Source organism: Etheostoma spectabile, chromosome 18 (genome assembly GCF_008692095.1).
Source record: "Etheostoma spectabile isolate EspeVRDwgs_2016 chromosome 18, UIUC_Espe_1.0, whole genome shotgun sequence".
Taxonomy (NCBI): Eukaryota; Metazoa; Chordata; class Actinopteri; order Perciformes; family Percidae; genus Etheostoma; species Etheostoma spectabile.
In genome coordinates, this window is record NC_045750.1 from 4,466,286 (window position 1) to 4,485,613 (window position 19,328).

General features: G+C 43.1%; 1 protein-coding gene across 1 annotated transcript in view; it reads left to right on the top strand.

Moving 5' to 3' along the window:
- The window catches only part of myo6a (myosin VIa), a 135,504-nt gene that overhangs the window by 93,333 nt on the left and 22,843 nt on the right, over positions 1 to 19,328 (top strand). The window contains exons 21-27 of the mRNA XM_032543620.1: positions 791 to 921; positions 1,029 to 1,106; positions 3,180 to 3,309; positions 7,565 to 7,657; positions 9,677 to 9,777; positions 12,269 to 12,477; positions 15,939 to 16,017. Of these exons, the coding sequence (XP_032399511.1) occupies positions 791 to 921; positions 1,029 to 1,106; positions 3,180 to 3,309; positions 7,565 to 7,657; positions 9,677 to 9,777; positions 12,269 to 12,477; positions 15,939 to 16,017 (821 nt within the window). The remainder of the gene's footprint in view (positions 1 to 790; positions 922 to 1,028; positions 1,107 to 3,179; positions 3,310 to 7,564; positions 7,658 to 9,676; positions 9,778 to 12,268; positions 12,478 to 15,938; positions 16,018 to 19,328) is intronic.

The window sequence follows — 19,328 nt, forward strand, 5'->3', positions numbered from 1 at the left end:
CCATCACACCCACCACCACCACACCACCATCCACCATCACACCACCACCACCACCATCTACATCAACCACCATCATCCACCACACCACCACCACCACCACCATCATCACCACCACCAAATTGCCAGTTTTTTTCCATTCCAAAAACACCATCGGGTTGACACTTGAGTTTTTGTGTCAAGTATCTAAACAGCTATTGGAGGGATTGCCAGACCAATCAGGAGTCAATCCCATCTGTCAATCATGACGTTTCAGCCCATTGTTATAGCATCAAAAAACTAATAGAATCTAAACTTATCAGAAAAAATAACCCTCAGAACAAACATCAGCGTGATCCGAACTACCTTGGGAAACATTTATTTGATGTTAAAAATAATAGGTCTTCATTTTCCTACGTCGATGTAACGACTGTATGTTTTTTTTGTATATCCGTGGTGTTGTAGTTCTTTCTGTCGCTAGTCCAAATATGATTTGCTGTATTAGGACTGCATACTGAATGAGACAAACATGCAACTTATTTTGTAGCCAATCTAGACACCAGTCCTATAATGCAAATGAGGAAATTTGGGAATTGTTTTAGACGATGTTTTTGTATTCGGACATCTGACTTTTTTGTTTTTTGTAGTAAGGCTTTAAATTTCATTCTAAATTCTCTTAAAAACATCTTAAAGTCTTAAATTTGACTTGATGAATCTTGCTTGTGAAACCCTACTAACCTGACCTGGCAACTAAAGGAACTTGAACTTCCTGTCCCCTGAAATTCTCCCTCTGACTCCTTTGTTGCTTCTGTAGGTATGGTGTCAGTGCTGGACCTGATGCAGGGCGGCTTCCCGTCCAGGGCTCCCTTCCACGAACTCTACAACATGTACCAGCAGTATATGCCGCCCAAACTCACCCGCCTTGACCCGCGCCTCTTCTGCAAGGTCAGTCCTCGAGCCCAAACACCGGTCCCCGATCGGTGCTTTATTTTTCGTTTCAATGCAGCCACATTTTCATGTTTACTGATTTTTGTTTTGTTTTCGTGTTGCAGGCTTTATTCAAAGCTCTGGGGCTGAATGAGAATGACTACAAGTTCGGACTGACCAGAGTGTTTTTCCGGCCTGGGAAGGTGAGACCTTATTGAAAATCAGCACTATTCCCAGTCGCACTAGCTAATATTGTTATTGTTCTCCCCTAAAGAAAGACAATAGATTCAAAGGGAAAGCACATTAGTCATCCTGGCAGCTGAGTTGAGGTGAGATGAGTTCTTTTTTTCGAAAGAACCAGAGCCAACGGGGTTTTTATTTCTCCACTAGATGAATAATTCATCACATTTTGGGTTAGACAAGTGTTTTTCAAAGGGGGCTATTTGGAGGTACATGCAAGTTTTTTGCAGAGGACCTCGGTACACACTGTGCAGGACTGTAACTCTGACACTGCAGATTTAGCTCAGAGGAATGAATTAATACACACTCCCTCTGTTGGCTGTACTTGGCTGCTTTCATTACTCTTCACTTCCTCGTGGAAAGCACCAGGGGCAACAATGCACCGCCAGGATAAACATAACATCACATGGTTCCTGTAAATAATTGTTTTAGCCTGCAAGGAGCCAAAGATGGTTGGCTTTAGCTCTTCTGGATTCTGAGGAGAAACCACAGTCATAGTGATCCTTTTTCATAATATATTTTACGTTATAATGAATGAACAAAGGCTTTCTTTTCCATCTGTTAACATGATAGTGTGAAGCTTCTGACACCTGATACTTGAAGGGCAGCTGCTGACAATAAGGAGATACTAGGACCCCAGGTAGTGCTCCAGGATTTGAAGCAAATTGAACATAGCGGCCAAACAGTGGAATAACAACTCCCGGCCCGTCACGCGATGCCAACTGGCCCAAAAATACTTTTTCCCGTAGATGTCTGTAAATCAGTGGATACAATTTTTGGAGCATCACAAACCCTATGAAATGACTCTTTTCACTGTCAGAATTTCATTCATTCGGTCCGATAACATTTTGAAAGCCCCATGATAAAATCATTTAATATAAATTTATACTGTTTATGGATCCCCAGTGGGAAAATTTCTATTTACACTTTGTTTTTTGTTAGAAGTCACTACACTTAGGACACTCCCCATTTAATCTCCACTCAAGTTAGCGGAGCGCTAAAACGGAAGTAGCCATCTCAGCCGGCGGAGGTCTCTGGTACCACTGAGCAACTCTCATAGAAATGAATAAGGGTCCACTTTGAACGCCGTATCCAGGTTTTGTTAAACGTGCATGGGAAACACAGGCATTAAGAAAATAATAAGTAGGGTTGTGTTCAAAACAAATCTTTGTAGACTGAAATTACACCTACTCTTTAAGCAATCCATTGGTCGATAGGGAAAGAATCATCTGCACGTTACTAATCGCTACTAAATCGTCCACAGTGCACCCTATGTTGTCAGAAATCAAACGTGGTAAAGATCTTCTCCATGGCGAGCTGGCTACTTCCGGTTTAGCGCTCAGCTAACTTGAATGGGGAATAATTGATGCAATCCTGCTCTAGACTTTCCAAATGTTATTGGACCGAATGGGTCCACCAAGTCATTTCACAGGGGTTGGGACGTTAAAAAAAATCATTTCTCTACTGATTTACAGACGTCTCTTTTGGCGTTTCTTGTTAGTCTTTGGGGGAAAGTCTTTTTGGGGCCCCGGGCATCACATGTCGGGCAAAGAGTTACTATATTTAATTTGCTTCAGATCCTGGGGCACTTCCTGGGGTCCTATTAACACCACATGGTCGGCAGTTGAGAAAAAAATAACATGATGAATTCAGCCGCTTCATTATTAAAGCAGCAGCAGCCGACTCTCAATGTTTGGAGGTCAGAGCTTTCCACAGCACACGATCACAACATAACAAACATCAGCTGCGCTGTCTCAGAGTTGCTCTCTGCAGACTTGTGAATCAAGAGTAGTAAGTGTTAGAAGGCATTCAGCAGCACAGGTGTGAACTGTGACTTTGTTATAAACGATGCATGAAGAGAAAAAACTGAATAGCTCCAATAAATATTTACACTCATGCTTCTGGCCACGACTTATGAAATGGCTTTCAAAGACTTCATCAGTGCGATGTTGTATTGATCACCAGTCAGTGTTTCTCAGCTCGTAGAAGAAAAACAACGTTTGTGTCTGACCGTGTGTCTCTCATCTCTGGTTCAGTTCAAAGAGTTTGACCAGATCATGAAATCGGACCCGGACCACCTGGCAGAGCTGGTGAAGAAGGTCAACAAGTGGCTCATCCACAGCCGCTGGAAGAAGGTCCAGTGGTGCGCTCTGTCCGTCATCAAACGTAAGCAGACGAAATACCATCAAGGGGTGTCATCCAGGGGTGTAGCTGGAATTGCTGAAGTGGGGGGGACAGATTGTGCAAGAGGAGGGTTTTTATTGAAAGATTCTCTGCTGTTTGTCTCTCGAAATCACAGATTTTGGGTAGCGTCCTTTTTTTTTGGTAAAATGTTCAGTTTAATGTGATTACAGCAGTTTTGATAGCCCGCTAGCTCACATAACAACGCCTCAGCTATTGTTGTGTCAACCCTCAGTGATTAAGCTGGGTGAATGAATTTGTCCACCTAGCTAGCGATAGCAGGGCAGCAACCTATCACAGCCGACTCATTTTGACACTAAAATATACGGCTACCTCACCCCATAATGGGGGGGGAAAATGCATGCCCAGACCGGTGGCTTTTGTCAGAAATGTATTAGTGTACAGTGATAGTGGCCCAGTGTACAGTGAGAGTAATAGCCCAAATTTGGTGGCCTCTGGCACATTCTAATATCACTATTCCATCATGTACACTGGTCCGCTACGCCGTTGGAGTCACAGGAACAAAGTCATTTGACAAAAGAGTTAGGAGATGTGTATCCATAATGGTTATTAAGTTATATCGCTACACAATAGAAAACAATAGTTAAATAAATGATAGAGAAAAAAACAAAAACAGATGTATAATATTTATAAGAATAGCTTCATCTGTTTAGTGCTTTTCTCAGGGTTATAAAATAGACATGTGAACATTCATTCTCTTATTCAATCTGTATTTATACTCGGGAGATCATTGTCTGCACACACTTACCAGTTACCAGACAAGCAGACGAAGATGGATGGATGGATGGATGGATGGATGGATGGAAGACAGTTAGTTGTGGGTTATTAATTGTTGTGTTATAAGTGAGAAGGGTACACGTTAACAGGTTCTCAATTCACTCGCAGATTACTTCAGCCTCAGCGCTCTCAATGCATCAGTATTAATGTATATTTTTTAAATCATTACGGTATAGAACGGTATACCGCCCAGCACTAGGTTTGCCTGCAGACTAGACACTAAAAAAATGCAGAAGGTCTACGGCAAAAAGTTGAGACCGTCTCAACTTATGGAGGAACCCAACCTCACATCACGCTGCGGTGGCCAGTCATGTAACCAGAAATAAGACTTGTCGGTGTGTTTGGAGCTATGGTTGGAGGCGGTGAGAGAGTCCCGTACAGGAAACAGGAAACATCACTGCCTCTATTGCTGCCACAAGAAAGTTTTAAAACACCAAACAGCTAATCCTGCCTTGGACTGACCAAAGTTGGAGAAAGAGTTATCTAGCTTATGGGATCTTACCGAGCTACTGAGCATGTGCAGCTCCCAACAAAGATAGTATAGAAGTGAGATGTCTCACTCTGTAGCTAAAACAGAGACCTAAACACACAGGGTGAAAACAGGATCTGCAGCAATCTGCAGTGCAACAAAAATATAGTGTTTTATGAAAATGAAACCATGTAAACCTATTCTGATATGACCTCTAAATACAATTATGAACCTGAAAATGAGCATAACATGGGCGCTTTAAGAACACAACAGGACGTCACACAAATGGGTTGATGTTGGAAATCGGATTATGCAAACGAGATGGATCAATATGCACAGATGGCACATAGAAACACCCAGGGGCCCTGTTTATGGAGCCAAGTGCAACAGTGAAACACCAACAATGGGCGGTGTGCAGTGCTGCTGTTAATAATGTGGGGCTGAGCTGCTGGAGGAGTGGCATCGCTGCGCTGTCTGAGGAGAGTTTGTGTCAGTCACTGCAGACGGAAATCATAACACTTCTCTCTCTGATTGTGTCTGGCTCTATATTTTCTCTTGAGGTCAGGTTTAAGTGCAGGACTTTTGCTTGTTGTGGAGTATTTTCACAGTGAGACATTAGTACCTTTACTGCAGTAAAGAATGAATCCCACCGCTGTATATGTCTCTCGTTTCTTTCTCATCGTGTCACTCTATCTGCCTCCCACTCTTGGTTCTCTTTATCAATCAAATCGAAGTTGAGCTTCATTGGCTGGAACAGAGGCAAGTGTTGCTGAAGCATATCATCATATCTTATTAAAAATGAATAAATGTGTCCAATCCACGAGGCGAAGAATGTTACAGCAGCAGTTAGAAAACTTTTTTAGTGTTCAGTAAATACAAAGCCATTAACGCAGTCCGTTATTTATGCCGCGGACGTTAAATGTTCTGTGGCCATAACCAGATGAAATGAATTTGGCGGAAAGTAGCGATGTTATCGATCTCCCTCTCTACTCATCTTTCACCCTCCATCTCTCCGGCTCTTTTTTTTTTTATATATATATATATATATCTCTAATTTTCTCACTTCAGTTCAATTCAAAACTGCGTCATTGGCACAACAGAAAAATAAGCATCTGTGTTGCCAAAGACGGGCTGAAACGAATCACAGATAATTGCGTTTAAATTCTGCAGATGTAACAGAATTTAAACTATATTAGTGTTTGATTGTCTTTCAGGAGAGACTGTCTGGAAACTCTGCGTTATCCCCATCTTTAAACATTCAGCTTCGAACAGCTTGAGCAGAAAAAAGCACACAACATTTCTGACATGGTCACACAACACGTAGCACAAACTAATTCTTTGCTATTCCTTTTTTAACCCTGCACCCAGAGCACATCAGTCACAGTCAAGCCAGACCCTTTGCATTTTTTGGTCTGGCCCACATATCTTTTTACGTAAACAATAAGTTTTGGCCCGCCTAGTTGTGCGCCAAACCAACAAGACAATCAACTTTTCAGATTGCAATTGCGCGATACTCGAATTTTGGCAGATTTGCAGACTTTGAGACTTAGAAATTCCCCCAGAAGCAGAGTTTTCATATTCAGGCCGAGAAACAGGTTGCTGAGAGTCAGCTGTGTGGTAGCCTGCTTTTACAAATGTAATCTTTGTTTTGCTATATTTGCTAAACTCTTATGATGGCCGGGGAACTTTTTTGATGAATTTTTTAAAGGTCCCATGGCATGAAAATTTCACTTTATGAGGTTTATGAGATTTCACTTTTTTAACATTATGAGTTCCTCCAGCCTGCCTATGGTCCCCCAGTGGCTAGAAATGGTGATAGGTGTAAACCGAGCCCTGGGTGTCCTGCTCTGCCTTTGAGAAAATGAAAGCTCAGATGGGCCAACCTGGAATCCAGATCCCAGTTTCCTCCCCTTTCTTTGCTTTGCCCGCCCAGAGAATTTGGCCCACCCACGAGAGAGAGAGACATCATGGCTTTCAAACAAGCAAAGTGGCAGTTGGTCAAGGCCACACCCCCAGCCTCCTCAAAAGCTACAGACTTAGAAATGGCAAAGGAAAGCTCATTGTGGGATGGGCTCTAGTGGCTGGAATTCTGCATCAAGGCTAAATTTTGGGAAAGAGACTTCAGATACAGTATTAGGGGACCACTAAGGTCTATATAAAAGAGACTTCAGATACAGTATTAGGGGACCACTAAGGTCTATATAAAAGAGATTTCAGATACAGTATTAGGGGACCACTAAGGTCTATATAAAAGAGACTTCAGATACAGTATTAGGGGACCACTAAGGTATATATAAAAGAGACTTCAGATACAGTACTAGGGGACCACTAAGGTCTATATAAAAGAGACTTCAGATACAGTATTAGGGGACCACTAAGGTCTATATAAAAGAGACTTCAGATACAGTATTAGGGGACCACTAAGGTCTATATAAAAGAGACTTCAGATACAGTATTAGGGGACCACTAAGGTCTATATAAAAGAGACTTCAGATACAGTATTAGGGGACCACTAAGGTCTATATAAAAGAGACTTCAGATACAGTATTAGGGGACCACTAAGGTATATATAAAAGAGACTTCAGATACAGTACTAGGGGACCACTAAGGTCTATATAAAAGCATCCAAAGAGCACCATGTCATGGGACCGTTAAGGCTTTATGTCTGTAAACTTACCGACCATTTTTAGTTTTTTTTCTATGACAGCTAAGTTACTTTTCAAGGGCTTTATGTCGACCAAACTATAAGTGAGAAGGCTGCATGGGACATGCAATAATACAGTCAAAAATATTTGACTTTCTGGATTAAATAAAACCACGTCAATAAAGTAAATTTGTTTGGCCCTTGATGCGATTCTCATTTTTCAGTGTGGCCCTTAGTGAAATGAAGTTGGACACCCGGCCTCAGAGGTTAAGTTATCAAGACATTGACCGTCTTTTCCTTTTCTTCCGTTCCGTGTCTGTCTCTTGCAGTGAAGAACAAGATCTTGTACCGGACCAGGGCCTGCATCCAGATGCAGAAGACGGTTCGGATGTGGCTCTGCAGGAAGAAGCACAAGCCTCGGTGTGTATCACCACCTCCTCTCCTCTTCCTCCTCCTTTTTTTTTTTTCTTCTTCATCCCTCTCTGTCTTTCCCCTTCCTCATCTGACTTCCCTCCTTCCTTGCTACCTAACTTGTCCACTTCCTCTTTGACTCCCATCCTTTCCTCAGCCCTCTCCTCTGCCCCCCCCCCCCCCACACACATTTTGCACCTCTTTTCTACCCACCATATTCCCTCTTGTCTTTATATTTCACTTCATTCTCCCTCTTTTCTTCTCTGCTTCCTTCCTGTCTTTTTTTTGTCCTGTGCTTCATGTTTCCAGCCCCTGCCTCCTTGCAGTCTTTCTTTTCTTTACTCAATCTTTTTCCTCCATCTTTCTTTCTTTTTCTTTTTCTCCTCCCTTCCTTCTCATCCCTCTCCTTCCTCCCGCCTTGCTGTCCAACTTGTCAACCTTTTATTTTACTTTCCATCCTTTACTTTTTCCTGTTATTTATTTAGTTATTTTTACATATTTGTTGCATCCTCCTTTCCTTCTCTTTTTTGTCCTCTCCTTTTTTCCCCGTCCTCTTCTCATCCCCTTTTCTCTCATCCAGCTTCACTCCTTTTCCTTTTTTCAAACTACTTTTTCAACCTTGCATTTCTGCTAGCAGCTCTCTCCTTTTTCCTCCTTCTTTCCCATCTCCCATCCTCCCCTTTCCTCAACTTTTCTTGCTTTGCCTATATCTGCCCTCTTCACCTCCCTTTCGTCCTTCCTTCTCCTCTCTGTTTATCTCCGTCTTGTGCTCTTCCCGCATCTCCACCTTTGATTCCTCTCCCCTCCCTCATCCTCATCTTTCTCTGATTCCTTCTTTCATTATTATCTGCCACTTTCACAGCTCAGCAGTGACAGTGACTGACGCACGCACGCACACACACACACACACACACACACACACATGCAGCTCTGCTTATTACCTCCAATATTTGAAAATAAACAAATGACTAAAAGGGGGGGCAGTGGGGGAAAGATGGAGTGTGCGGGTTTTTTTTTTTTCCTCTCGGGGGCCATTTGCCTGATCTCCCCAACCCCGCTGGCCCGAAATAACACACTGTGATTTTTTGTGTCTGTTTGGGTTGTTTGGATTTGGGAGTTTTAAATTACTTGGGGGGAAGTTTTTGGTTTCAACCAAGTGATGAAAAAAGAAAAAATAAAAATGCAGCAAATAAACAGTTTCTTTTTGAAAATCACGTTTAAAACCCCAAAAGGGCCCAAACCACAAGCCCCCAAGTACAGCCCCGGTCCTTGAGTCCAGATTTGAGCCCCAGGCGGGCCCACTAGCCCTTACTTTCTGGGTTTTCATTTTTTGGGCATATTTTTTTTTTTTTTTCCTTTGTTGGGCCCCGGGGGAGTCTCCCATTTTTTTAAATTTCCACTGTTTCAAGAAAAAAAAGACTAGTTTCTGTGTTTTTGTTGTCTTTTTTTGGGAGACCTTCCTCCCAGCACCGCGGGGGGCGGCTAATCCACACAGCTAAAACCGGTTTATTGGCATTTTTTAAACCAATCACATTGGGGCAGTGCCCCCCGGCGGAGCCACGTGCGCGGGCAAAATACCTCGGAAGAACTTTTTTGGTGGAACATGTGTACTTCAAAATAGTTTTGTCGTGCAACAAAAAACCCGGGGGACAGAAGCCAGCTGCGGCGGATTTCCCCCTGCAAGATCTGAGGACCAGGTCCCAATCCCAAAATCCCCCGGGAGGTTAAAACGGGGGAATTTCCTGCAGACCCGGAGAAAAATCCCGGAAAAAAATTTTGTTTTTAACGCTTTTTTGTTTTGTTGCTTTTTTTAAAACTTTTTTGGGGCGTTTTCACCTTATTGAAAGGGAAGAGAGGGGGGAATGGCAGCAAAAAGAGTGCGGATTGGAGTCAAACCGGGGGCCCCCTTACGAGTATAAAACCTTTTTTGGGGCGCCCTCCTTCTTTTTAAATCCCTTACCCCCCTTTTAGAAACATCAAATTGTGAATAAAAGCCAAACCCAAAACTTGGATGCGGGGTATTGTTTCAGGTCACGGCTTGGGAAGGTGCGACCTAAAGATGAGGTGGACCCTTCCCGGGTGGGGGCCCGGGGCGAAGAGGGAAACAGGAGATGAGCAAGCAGACCCAATCTAAAAAACCCCTTACCCCGGGGTGGCCAAATAAAGGGAGCCTAAAAACCTCATCAGGCTGCCTCCTTGTTTTCACTTTTCACTTTTGAATTAGGGGTGCCCGTACTTGATTTCTTTGGTTTCCCGCTCCTAAAAAACCCCCGATAAGGGGACAAACATTTGAAGGACCCTGTTTTTCGCTCGTCTTTAACTATTATCCCCTTTTTCCAAAAGTAAATGAAAAAATCCTTAAAAATTTTTTTTTTTTTTTTTTTGGTTTTCAAACGTTCCCCCCCCAAAATAATCGTGATTGTGAATTTCTTTTCCCCACAATCAAGCAGCCCTATTATGAATTGCATATGAAGCCTAAATTCCTCCATAAGACTCATCTGGCTGCCTGTGTGTGCTATTATTCATCTGTGAATTATATATAAAGCTTAAATTGCTCCATATATCCCTCGATAGAAGCTCTTTGTTGTGCTATCTGCTCTGGCAGGCCCATACATGTGAAGAGTTTTGTTTCTAAAATAGGACTTGGAGTGTTTTGACAAAAAGTGCCACCTACTCTCGGTGAATGATGGACAGGATGAAATTAAACCGCGCGCCGGTGCAGGTCGACAGACCGCTGGAGCCTTAAGGCCCCGCTTAACGAACTAAAAACAGGTTTGAGCCCCAGGATATTTTTTTTTTTTAATATTTAACGATGAAGTTCAGGTTGAGATGGTTTTTTTTTCAAATTATATGCAGCACATATAGCTTCTCATATGGATGGATGAAGAGATGGAAGAGATTTTTTGACATGATGAGGGTATGATTCGGAGAGCTTTACCCAAACGGATGGATTGATACTGTTGACTCCTCGTTATCATAAGTAGGGCCCGAGCACAAAACTGCAAGGCCCTAAAAGTGCCTGGCACTCAGTATGCGAGGAACCTATTGTTTTGGTAGGGATTAATTTTCTGCAGCGCAATCACATTTTTTAAGGAGCTTGAAATGCTGGAAAACTCAAAACATTGTGCACACGTCAGACCTGGTGACAACTGCAAAGTTCTGTAGTGATTCTGGCTTGGGGTGTTGCCAGTGGGCTCCATAACGCCCCCCCCAACGCACGTCATAGTCCGGAAAAAGGTTCTTTGATCTTTACGAAATTTAGTGGGAACACTATTCATTTTTCAATTTCCCCTGACAGGAAGTGGGCCATCTTTTGATTTTGTGAGTTCATTTTCATTTTATCAACACGTGTTTGAGGACTTTAAAATGCACTAAAACTCTGAAAATTGTGCAGACATGTTCAAAATAGTAAATACTTTTATCTGAGATCTCGTCCAGGCCTGAGCATGGCATGGTGGCTCTATAGCGCCCCCTAAATAGTTTTAGCCTTTGACCACATTTTTGACACCCTAAATATACACAAAGACTCACAAAAACAGCATGAGTCCAACCTGCATGAAATGTTGCATGTACAGTAGACTCTTTGGAACCTCATGACAAAAAGAAAGACTTCCTGTAGTTGGCAGTCAAAACAGGAAGTGTATCTTTGTGACAATTATTTGGAATTAGATGAAACTCCGCACAGCTGGTCCCCGTGCTCCACTGTGGGCGATGTGCAAAATGGAAGTAAATGGCCCAGGCATCCCGCTAGCACCCCCGTCGTGCTGGGAGGGGCACGGGCCCGTTCATCGCTGCTTGCAGCTGTAATGGTATTTGCCCTTGAACTGGATTCTGTTGTGCTTCTCTCTGACTTTAAGGCTGCCCTGCTTTTACATAATCTTCCCTATGAATGTCATGAATCTTTAATGCACTACAGAAGCTTCATTTTTATAATTCCGCAACGCTGTCTTCTTTATCCACCCCCCTCCTGCTTTTTTACTTGAGTAATAGTCACTGAGGACTCAGCAGTGAGGCAGTGTCATGCAGCTTTGTTGGAGAGCAACTAGCTGTTGGAGGAAAAAGGCTGCCGTGACCGCAGATGCACATGAATATTCATCTGCTGCGAGACAGCAACACGTTTCCTCCCTCAGGTTTTTATACCTGCCGCCCCGGCAGCTTCTGATGACACCTGAACATACAGCGACAGCGACCTGTGAGATTTCTGATGCTCTCAACTGGGATTAAAGCACCGGTAGAGACGTTATAGTCTGGTGCTTCAGTATTCGTCAATAGCTGTGATACCCCATCCAATCATAGCTAAGAACATCTTCAAAGATGTTTGTATTTTTGGCCGTGATTATATATGCTGACAGCTTTACTTTGAAGGGGTGTGTACAGGAAATAAACTTCCTGGAAAAGATTTCCGTGTGTATAATAAGACCTGGAAACAGCGTTCATGCAGAGTCCCGTATTCCTGTGAGAGCTGCTCAGGTTAACTTCGGTCAGACGCACTAGAGACCTGCCGGCCGAGCTGGTTCCTTCTTGTTTAGAGCTCTGGCAGAACTTCCTGCGGCACGGGAATAATCCCCGCAATGAAACGTTGTTGATATAGACTCTAATATCTCTGATTTTGTGTCCGTCAGAGCACCATGATGACCCGCATCGAGATAGACCACGAGTACCGGGCGCTGGTGACTCGGTCGGAGCAGCTGCTGACCGCCATGCAGAACAAGAAGAAGGAGGAGGAGGAGAGAGAGAGGCTGCGGCGCATCCAGGAGGAGATGGAGAGAGAGAAGAAGAGGAGGGAGGAGGAGGAGCAGCGCCGTCTGCAGGAGGAGGACGAAAGGCGGCTGTAAGTGGGAGGAGTGGGACGGGGGTCAGGGTGGGACAGGGGTCAGGGTGGGACTGGGGTCAAGGTGGGACGGGGTTCAGGGTAGAACGGGGTACAGGGTGGGAGTGGGGTCAAGGTGGGACGGGGTACAGGGTGGGAGTGGGGTCAAGGTGGGACGGGGTTCAGGGTGGAACTGGGGTCAAGATGGGACGGGGGTCAGGGCAGGACAGGGTTCAGGGTAGAACGGGGTTCAGGGTGGGAGTGGGGTCAAAGTGGGACAGGGTTCAGGGTGGAAATGGGGTCAAGATGGGACGGGGTTCAGGGTGGGATGGGGGTCAGGGAGGGACAGGGTTCAGGGTAGAACGGGGTTCAGGGTGGGAGTGGGGTCAAGGTGGAACGGGGTCCAGGGTGGGATGGGGGTCAGATGCTACCCTATTTGAAATGTGCATACCTTTACATCTTTAATTACAAAAATCGTTTTTTAGTGTTTTTAATCGTTTTCAATAGGTTTAAGACAGATTTTTATTCTTATTGTAAAATGGAGATTTTCAGGAATACGTAGTCATGGAAAGTAATGTGTATGAAACCTGTGAAATAATTTAGTCATGTACCATCTTTAAGCTACTGTTAATACAAAATAATACACTCCCTGCCAATAATGTGAACTCATGCATTTCAACCCCCCCTCCTTTTTACTCTACCTTTCCACATTTGCTCTTCTGTATTTTTATTGTGACACACGCATTAAGAGGCACTTGTTAAAAGCTGGCGTGTTTCAACCTCTTCTCAGTGGAAATGGCTGCAGTGTACGGATACACTCACTGTCCACTCTTTTTTTTTTTTTTTAGGGGATTTACATAATGACGATGTATTTTTATATATCCGACTTATGAAGTGTTTTGAGGCTGCTGTGTTTAGCTGACGCTGGTGTCCGGGTGGTTTACAGCGAGCACGGCAGCAGAAAAGGTCACAGAAAGGTGTGGGAAAGTTTACTCAAACTGTTTCTGGCGACAAGTCTCATGGAACGAAAATCAGGTCACGTTTGAGTGATGTGTTTATGGAACGGCGTTGCATTTATTTTAGTTAGGTTTTAGTCTGATGGTGAACCAGACAGCCCAAAATCTTCATGGTTCATTTATTCAAGTCTCAGGTGATTACAAATTTCCATCATTTTGTGATTTTATCTATATGCATTCGGATTTAGGCACAAATTTAGGACAATACCATGCGCAATATATGATATATAAATATATATATGTCACAATAAGTCACGATACTTATGTCATAATACTAGTGTCACGATATGTCACGGTATTTATGTCACGATACGTATGCCACAGTACTATTTTCACAAAACTTATGTCACAACACTTGTTTCACAATACTTATGACGACGATATTTTCACGATGTACTTTATTACCCTTTCCCAATTGCATATTATTTCCCCAAAAGGAGACATTTAAAAATAAAAACTTCTCTGTTTGTTTGTCTCACTTAAAAATGGGATCGTCAAGTAGACAAACTGACCAGCACATATATAACAACAGATCCATACTTGGCATCTGTGTATCGATACAGTTTTGCAGATATGGATAAAATATTGTGATACCATGCTGGTATCCCCTTTAATTTTACAGGGTTGTGTTTTTCCAAACGTTGAATCTGTATTGACTTTATTACAGTATTGAAGAAAAAACAAAACCATGAACAAATATTCAAATCTCAAAATTGAAAAGCAAACCTACCAAATATCTGTATATTCGGATGTAAGGATCCAGCACTTTTTCTTACCAGTAGATATATGTTTTCAGACACAGGAAATGACGTGTGTCTCTGTTTCCTAATTGACTCCGTGTACGTGGCCGGTGAGGTTTTAAATTCATCAAGTTCTGCACACCGAAATGTTGCCTCCCTGCCCAGATTGTGTCAGGCATTTTCTTCAGTCAGGTTTGACCCTCGGTCCTCCCCTCTGTATCTGGAAAGTCCTTTACGAGGACTGATGGGGACCATTGTGCTCGTCACAAACCACTACCCGCTAATGTAAGACATTAGTAATGACAGCCTAAATTTTATGGCCCGCTTTCTCTTCAGTCTTCTTCCTTTCGGCAAGGTACGAGCTCCCTAGATTCACCGGAAAGGTCACCCACCTAAGATAAAGTCGCTAACCCTGTAGTACCTTGTTTTGTTCATCCCAGATCCAAACATTGTTTACAAGGATGAGTTAAAGCGGGCGTCGTCAACATTTTTTTAACCCTTGTGTTGTCTTCCCATCAACCATTAAAAAAAACCAAACATTTTCAACCCTTTCATCACTTTTATTTTGAAGACACATTTTTTGTGGTGAAAAAAAATGACAATGGGTCAAATTTGACCCGAGGACAACATGAGGGTTAAACCAAGGATTTACCGAAATAAAAACTGATCAGGGACCCCCTACTACATACTATATGTTGTATACAATTAAGTTGCGTATTAAACTGGGCCTACAATAATGTGTGGACGGCCTAAAGACTTTATACAAACCTGTTTAGTGCAAAAATACTAAGCTTTTAAAACAGTAATTGTTGGCTTACAGTCAAGTTAAGACAGGGATGTTGAAAAAACACTTTCTGTGTTAGAGGGTAACTTTGTTTTTTTTTTAACCAAGACTCTTATTTTCCCATGTTTTTGTGTCTAAGTGACTGATGGGAACAGCAATCTTCAGTATTTAGTATTAAGCAAGACATGCTGCAATGTTCAATTTTTCAGTTTGTGTGTCTGCCAACATTATAGAAAGGATCCTTACAGAGATAGATCCTTTTTGTGTAACATGAAATAGCCCCAAGATCACCATCACCAAACCCACCACAGTCCATATAAATAAACAGTAATTTCATCATCATAAAGCACACTTCATTCAAAGTTGACAGAAACAAAATAAAAACTATCTAAAGCCGTCTTGGTTCGTCTTTCCACTGTTCCAACAATCACCACTCTGGTCTGGTTGAAAGAAACTCTTAATTCACCCATTTACATGTGGAAACATGCTGCTCTATACATGCTAAAAGTAGAGATTATTTCCATGGACTCTGGTGGGTTTGGTGATAGCTGTTTCATGTTAAAGAAGAAGGTTCTTACTCTTTAACTAAAAGGTCGATCTCTGCAGGGATCGGATCCATGATGTCATCAGACTCTTAGAATAATAATCTGAGGCTGTTAGCGACAAAATCAGTTACGGTAAAAAATGAAGAGAAAAAACATGGCAACAATAGTGACTCAGGAAAAAGAGAAAAAGTAGCCTACATGTCAAGTAGGGGAGCAACTTGACATTACTAGTCAGGCACATGAGGTGTGCAAATGAATTCCCAACTGTTTTCGACCATTTGTCAAGAAGCGGTTCCGATATTTTTTTAGAAAGCCTCTCTCTGATTGGTAAGCTTAAATCCAAAGCCTTCCTAGTGGATTACATTGCCAATCTCTCTCTTTCTCTTCCTTCCATCAGGAAAGCAGAGATGGAGCTGAAGAGGAAGCATGATGAGGAGGAGAGGAAGAAGAGGGAGGAGGAGGAGAGGATGATGCAGGTGGGTGTTGGTTCTGTTGCCGCGGGCGTCCTGCACACTGTCGGCCTTTTGTTGTTTAACCCCGCAGCTGTTTGCAGATGGTTCGCTCCGAAGGGATTTAGAACACTCACTTCAGTACAAAGGTGCAAAGTAACACACACACACACACACACACACACACACACACACACACACACACACACACACACACACACACACACAACACACACACACACTGAGCACTAGAGAAGACTCTCTTCCAAATTTGAAATACTCTTGTGTAGATGTAGTTTATTACAGGAAGTAAGAGCCCTTAACGCGTCGTTTGATTGGTATTGTACTGCAGCTTGTTGTGTTGGGAAAACACTGTCTCTAGAAGAAAAATACTCTATTATATAGTGTGATATGAGGAAAGACATTTTTTGCTGTTTTTCCCTCCTTTTGTAATTATACATGAGGTTTTTATGCACTAATTTGTGCTGGATTAGCTTGTCTGCTGGGATCTAAACCTTCACACTTTTTGATGCACTGAAAATATTTACTATACCATTCAAATTTCATTTGTAATTTTTTTTTTTTACAGTATTTGAATTGTAATTCACAAAAAGCCTTTTATTCTATGTACTACACTACTCAGGCTGCGCGTTTTACAGTAGACTCAGCCAAGCTGGCCCGTGCATATGGACGTCATGGGATCGCTGTAACTATTTATACCCGCGCTGGTCCTCGCGACACGAGCTGCAGTCTTCTCCTGAACAGAGGTGGCGCTAATGAGCAAAGACTACAGACTTTGCTGTTTCTACGAACAAGAAGAAGTATAAAAAGGTAAACAATGGCAGATCTGGCAGCTGTGTTGACGTCTGAGATATCTCAAAGCCAGAATAAATAAAACCTGTGGTGTGTGTGTGCGTGTGCGTGTGCGTGTGCGTGTGCGCGTGCGCGTGCGCGTGCGCTGTGTGCGTGTGCGTGTGTGTGTGTGTGTGTGTGTGTGTGTGTGTGTGTGTGGTGTGCGACACAGCAGAAAGAGAGCAGGTTTGACTGCTCATTGGGTATATTGTTATCACCCAGCGTGTCTTCGTCCAGCCCATCTTTTGGCGTGGCTGAGTTCCGTTCTGTTTGTGTAGAATTAGTGATGAGCAGCGGCCGTTTGGATCAAAGCTGCTGGCCGGGGGCCCGGGCCCCGGAGCCCCAGGCTGGGTTACCCACAAATCTGCTGCACTTTCACCAGCTCACGGACGCTTGTCAGGCTCCTCCGCATGTTTCCCCTCTCCTATAAATATTCCCTCTGCAGACTCCAGTGGGGCTTAAGATTCAAGGAGAGGAGTGACATTTTTTTTCTCTCTTTAACCACATATTTATATTTCTGATCGGAATTTGATTTGTGATTAATCCTCAAAGGACAAATGATGTGTGGGTGCCTCCAGACAATGTTTTTTTCCATTGTCCCTCTACTCAAAAAACTATACTACAAAACTTCATTTTTGACATTTATTGTAAATGTATCTATCAATTTATTCATATATTACGCTACTTGTTTGAACCTAAGACTTTGCTGAACTCATTTCAAGCAACAAAGCAATTTGTCCACATGAATAACGTTCCTCGTGTCCTTGCTGAGTCTTTCAAGGAGCTGTTTTTTCTTGTTGTTTGAAGGAGAAAGGTGGAAACAGGAGCATTAATCATCAAGGTTTAGAGTCCCTGGTTCCTTCTTCAACGAGCAGGACAGAGGAGCTAACACCCCCCCCCCCAGGCTGCTCTGTTTATAGGAAGGTTGAAGGGCGTCTTTTGTGTACATGCCAGTGTTTTTGTCCTTCATCATTACCAAAGTTAAGTGTCCTACTGGCCTCCTGCGTTTTACTGTAATCCAGTTTAATCCCATTATTTGTTGGATCAGCGTCCAAACAAAAGATATTAAAGACTGGTGAAAGCTCCCTGCTGTGTTTTTTTCTCTCTCGATCTTTTGACAGCCTTTATAAACTCAGTTCTGAACTTTTTTAACGTTGGTGGTGCATCCCACCACAAAGCATCTTTTAGTAGAAGTGTTTAGAAGTATCAGACTGTGAACTACATAATTACAAAGACCAAAAACTTCAAAGTGTTATGGGAGGTTCTCTCTGTGTTGTGTGTGTGTGTGTGTGTGTGTGTGTGTGTTTGTTGTTGTGTGTAGTGTGTGTGTGTCAGTGTGTGGTGTGTGTGTTGTGTGTGTGTGTTGTGTGTTGTTGTGTGTCGTACACGGCTAAAGTTCTACAGAGCACGGGTTTGCTCGTTCTCATCGCTTCGGTTAAAACTTCACTGGATAAAACACATCAAAAAATAAAAGCCGTTGTGGGTCAGAGCTAAGCTAGCTGGCGAGGTGACGTATTTTGTTCACTGAGCGGTTTCACACAAAACTAAGTGGTACTATGACAAACTGAGACTTTCTTGCTTGTTAAATTATCTTTTAAATTACCAAACATCATATGTGTAATTCACGGCTCAATTCAAGCGGGAAAAATAAAAACTATAATTAGTCTCTTCCCGTTCACCACTGGATATATTTCTCCAAAATGAGGTCCACCGGACGGGGAGGGACTTTGCCTCTCTGTACAAATCAATCATTCAAGTCAATCACTGCATCTCATTTTGGTTAAATGGCCTCCTCGACGACTCCACTTGCCTCTTTTCTTTCAAGAAGTCAAAGAAATCATGGGAGGAGGAAACAAGCAAATGTGTTTTAGAGGGATGAGACGTCCCTTCCTCTGAAGCTTCACATGTATTCGTCAGCTGTTTGGTCGGAGTTAGCAACTCCTTCAGCTGCACGGCTTCCAGGAAGGCTGCTCTCGTGTATCCTCGGCTGTAGCTCCTCGATGATCCCATCTCGCGGCAGAAATAAGAGCTCAGAGCTGGCCATCATCGAGGAGGGACAGAACAAGTTCCTGTTCAGTGGAGCTATCAGGTGAAGGCCGTGAGATGCAGCCACTGCAGAGCCGCGAGTTGTTGTCCCCTCCGGTGTGGGCGTTCCGTCTCCATGCTGCTGCTGTTAAAATGAAAGTCAGTTTGATAAATGTCAGGTGGCATCTGCATTTGTAAACAACAACATCCTGACAGAGCTGTCAGATAAATTTGAAAAAGAACATTTCTAATGTCCTTTTAACAGAACGCAGCAGCAGCCACTTATCATGCTGCAGCAGTCTGGCAGATATATCACAGCCGCAGGTGGCCGACATCTCTTCTCCACCAGCACCACACGTGAACACATGTTACCAGCAGCAGCGGCGACACTCCAGGAGGGCAGCGAATGGTCACAATCTCACACAGGACAGCCATACATATACTGTATACATTATGAAAAT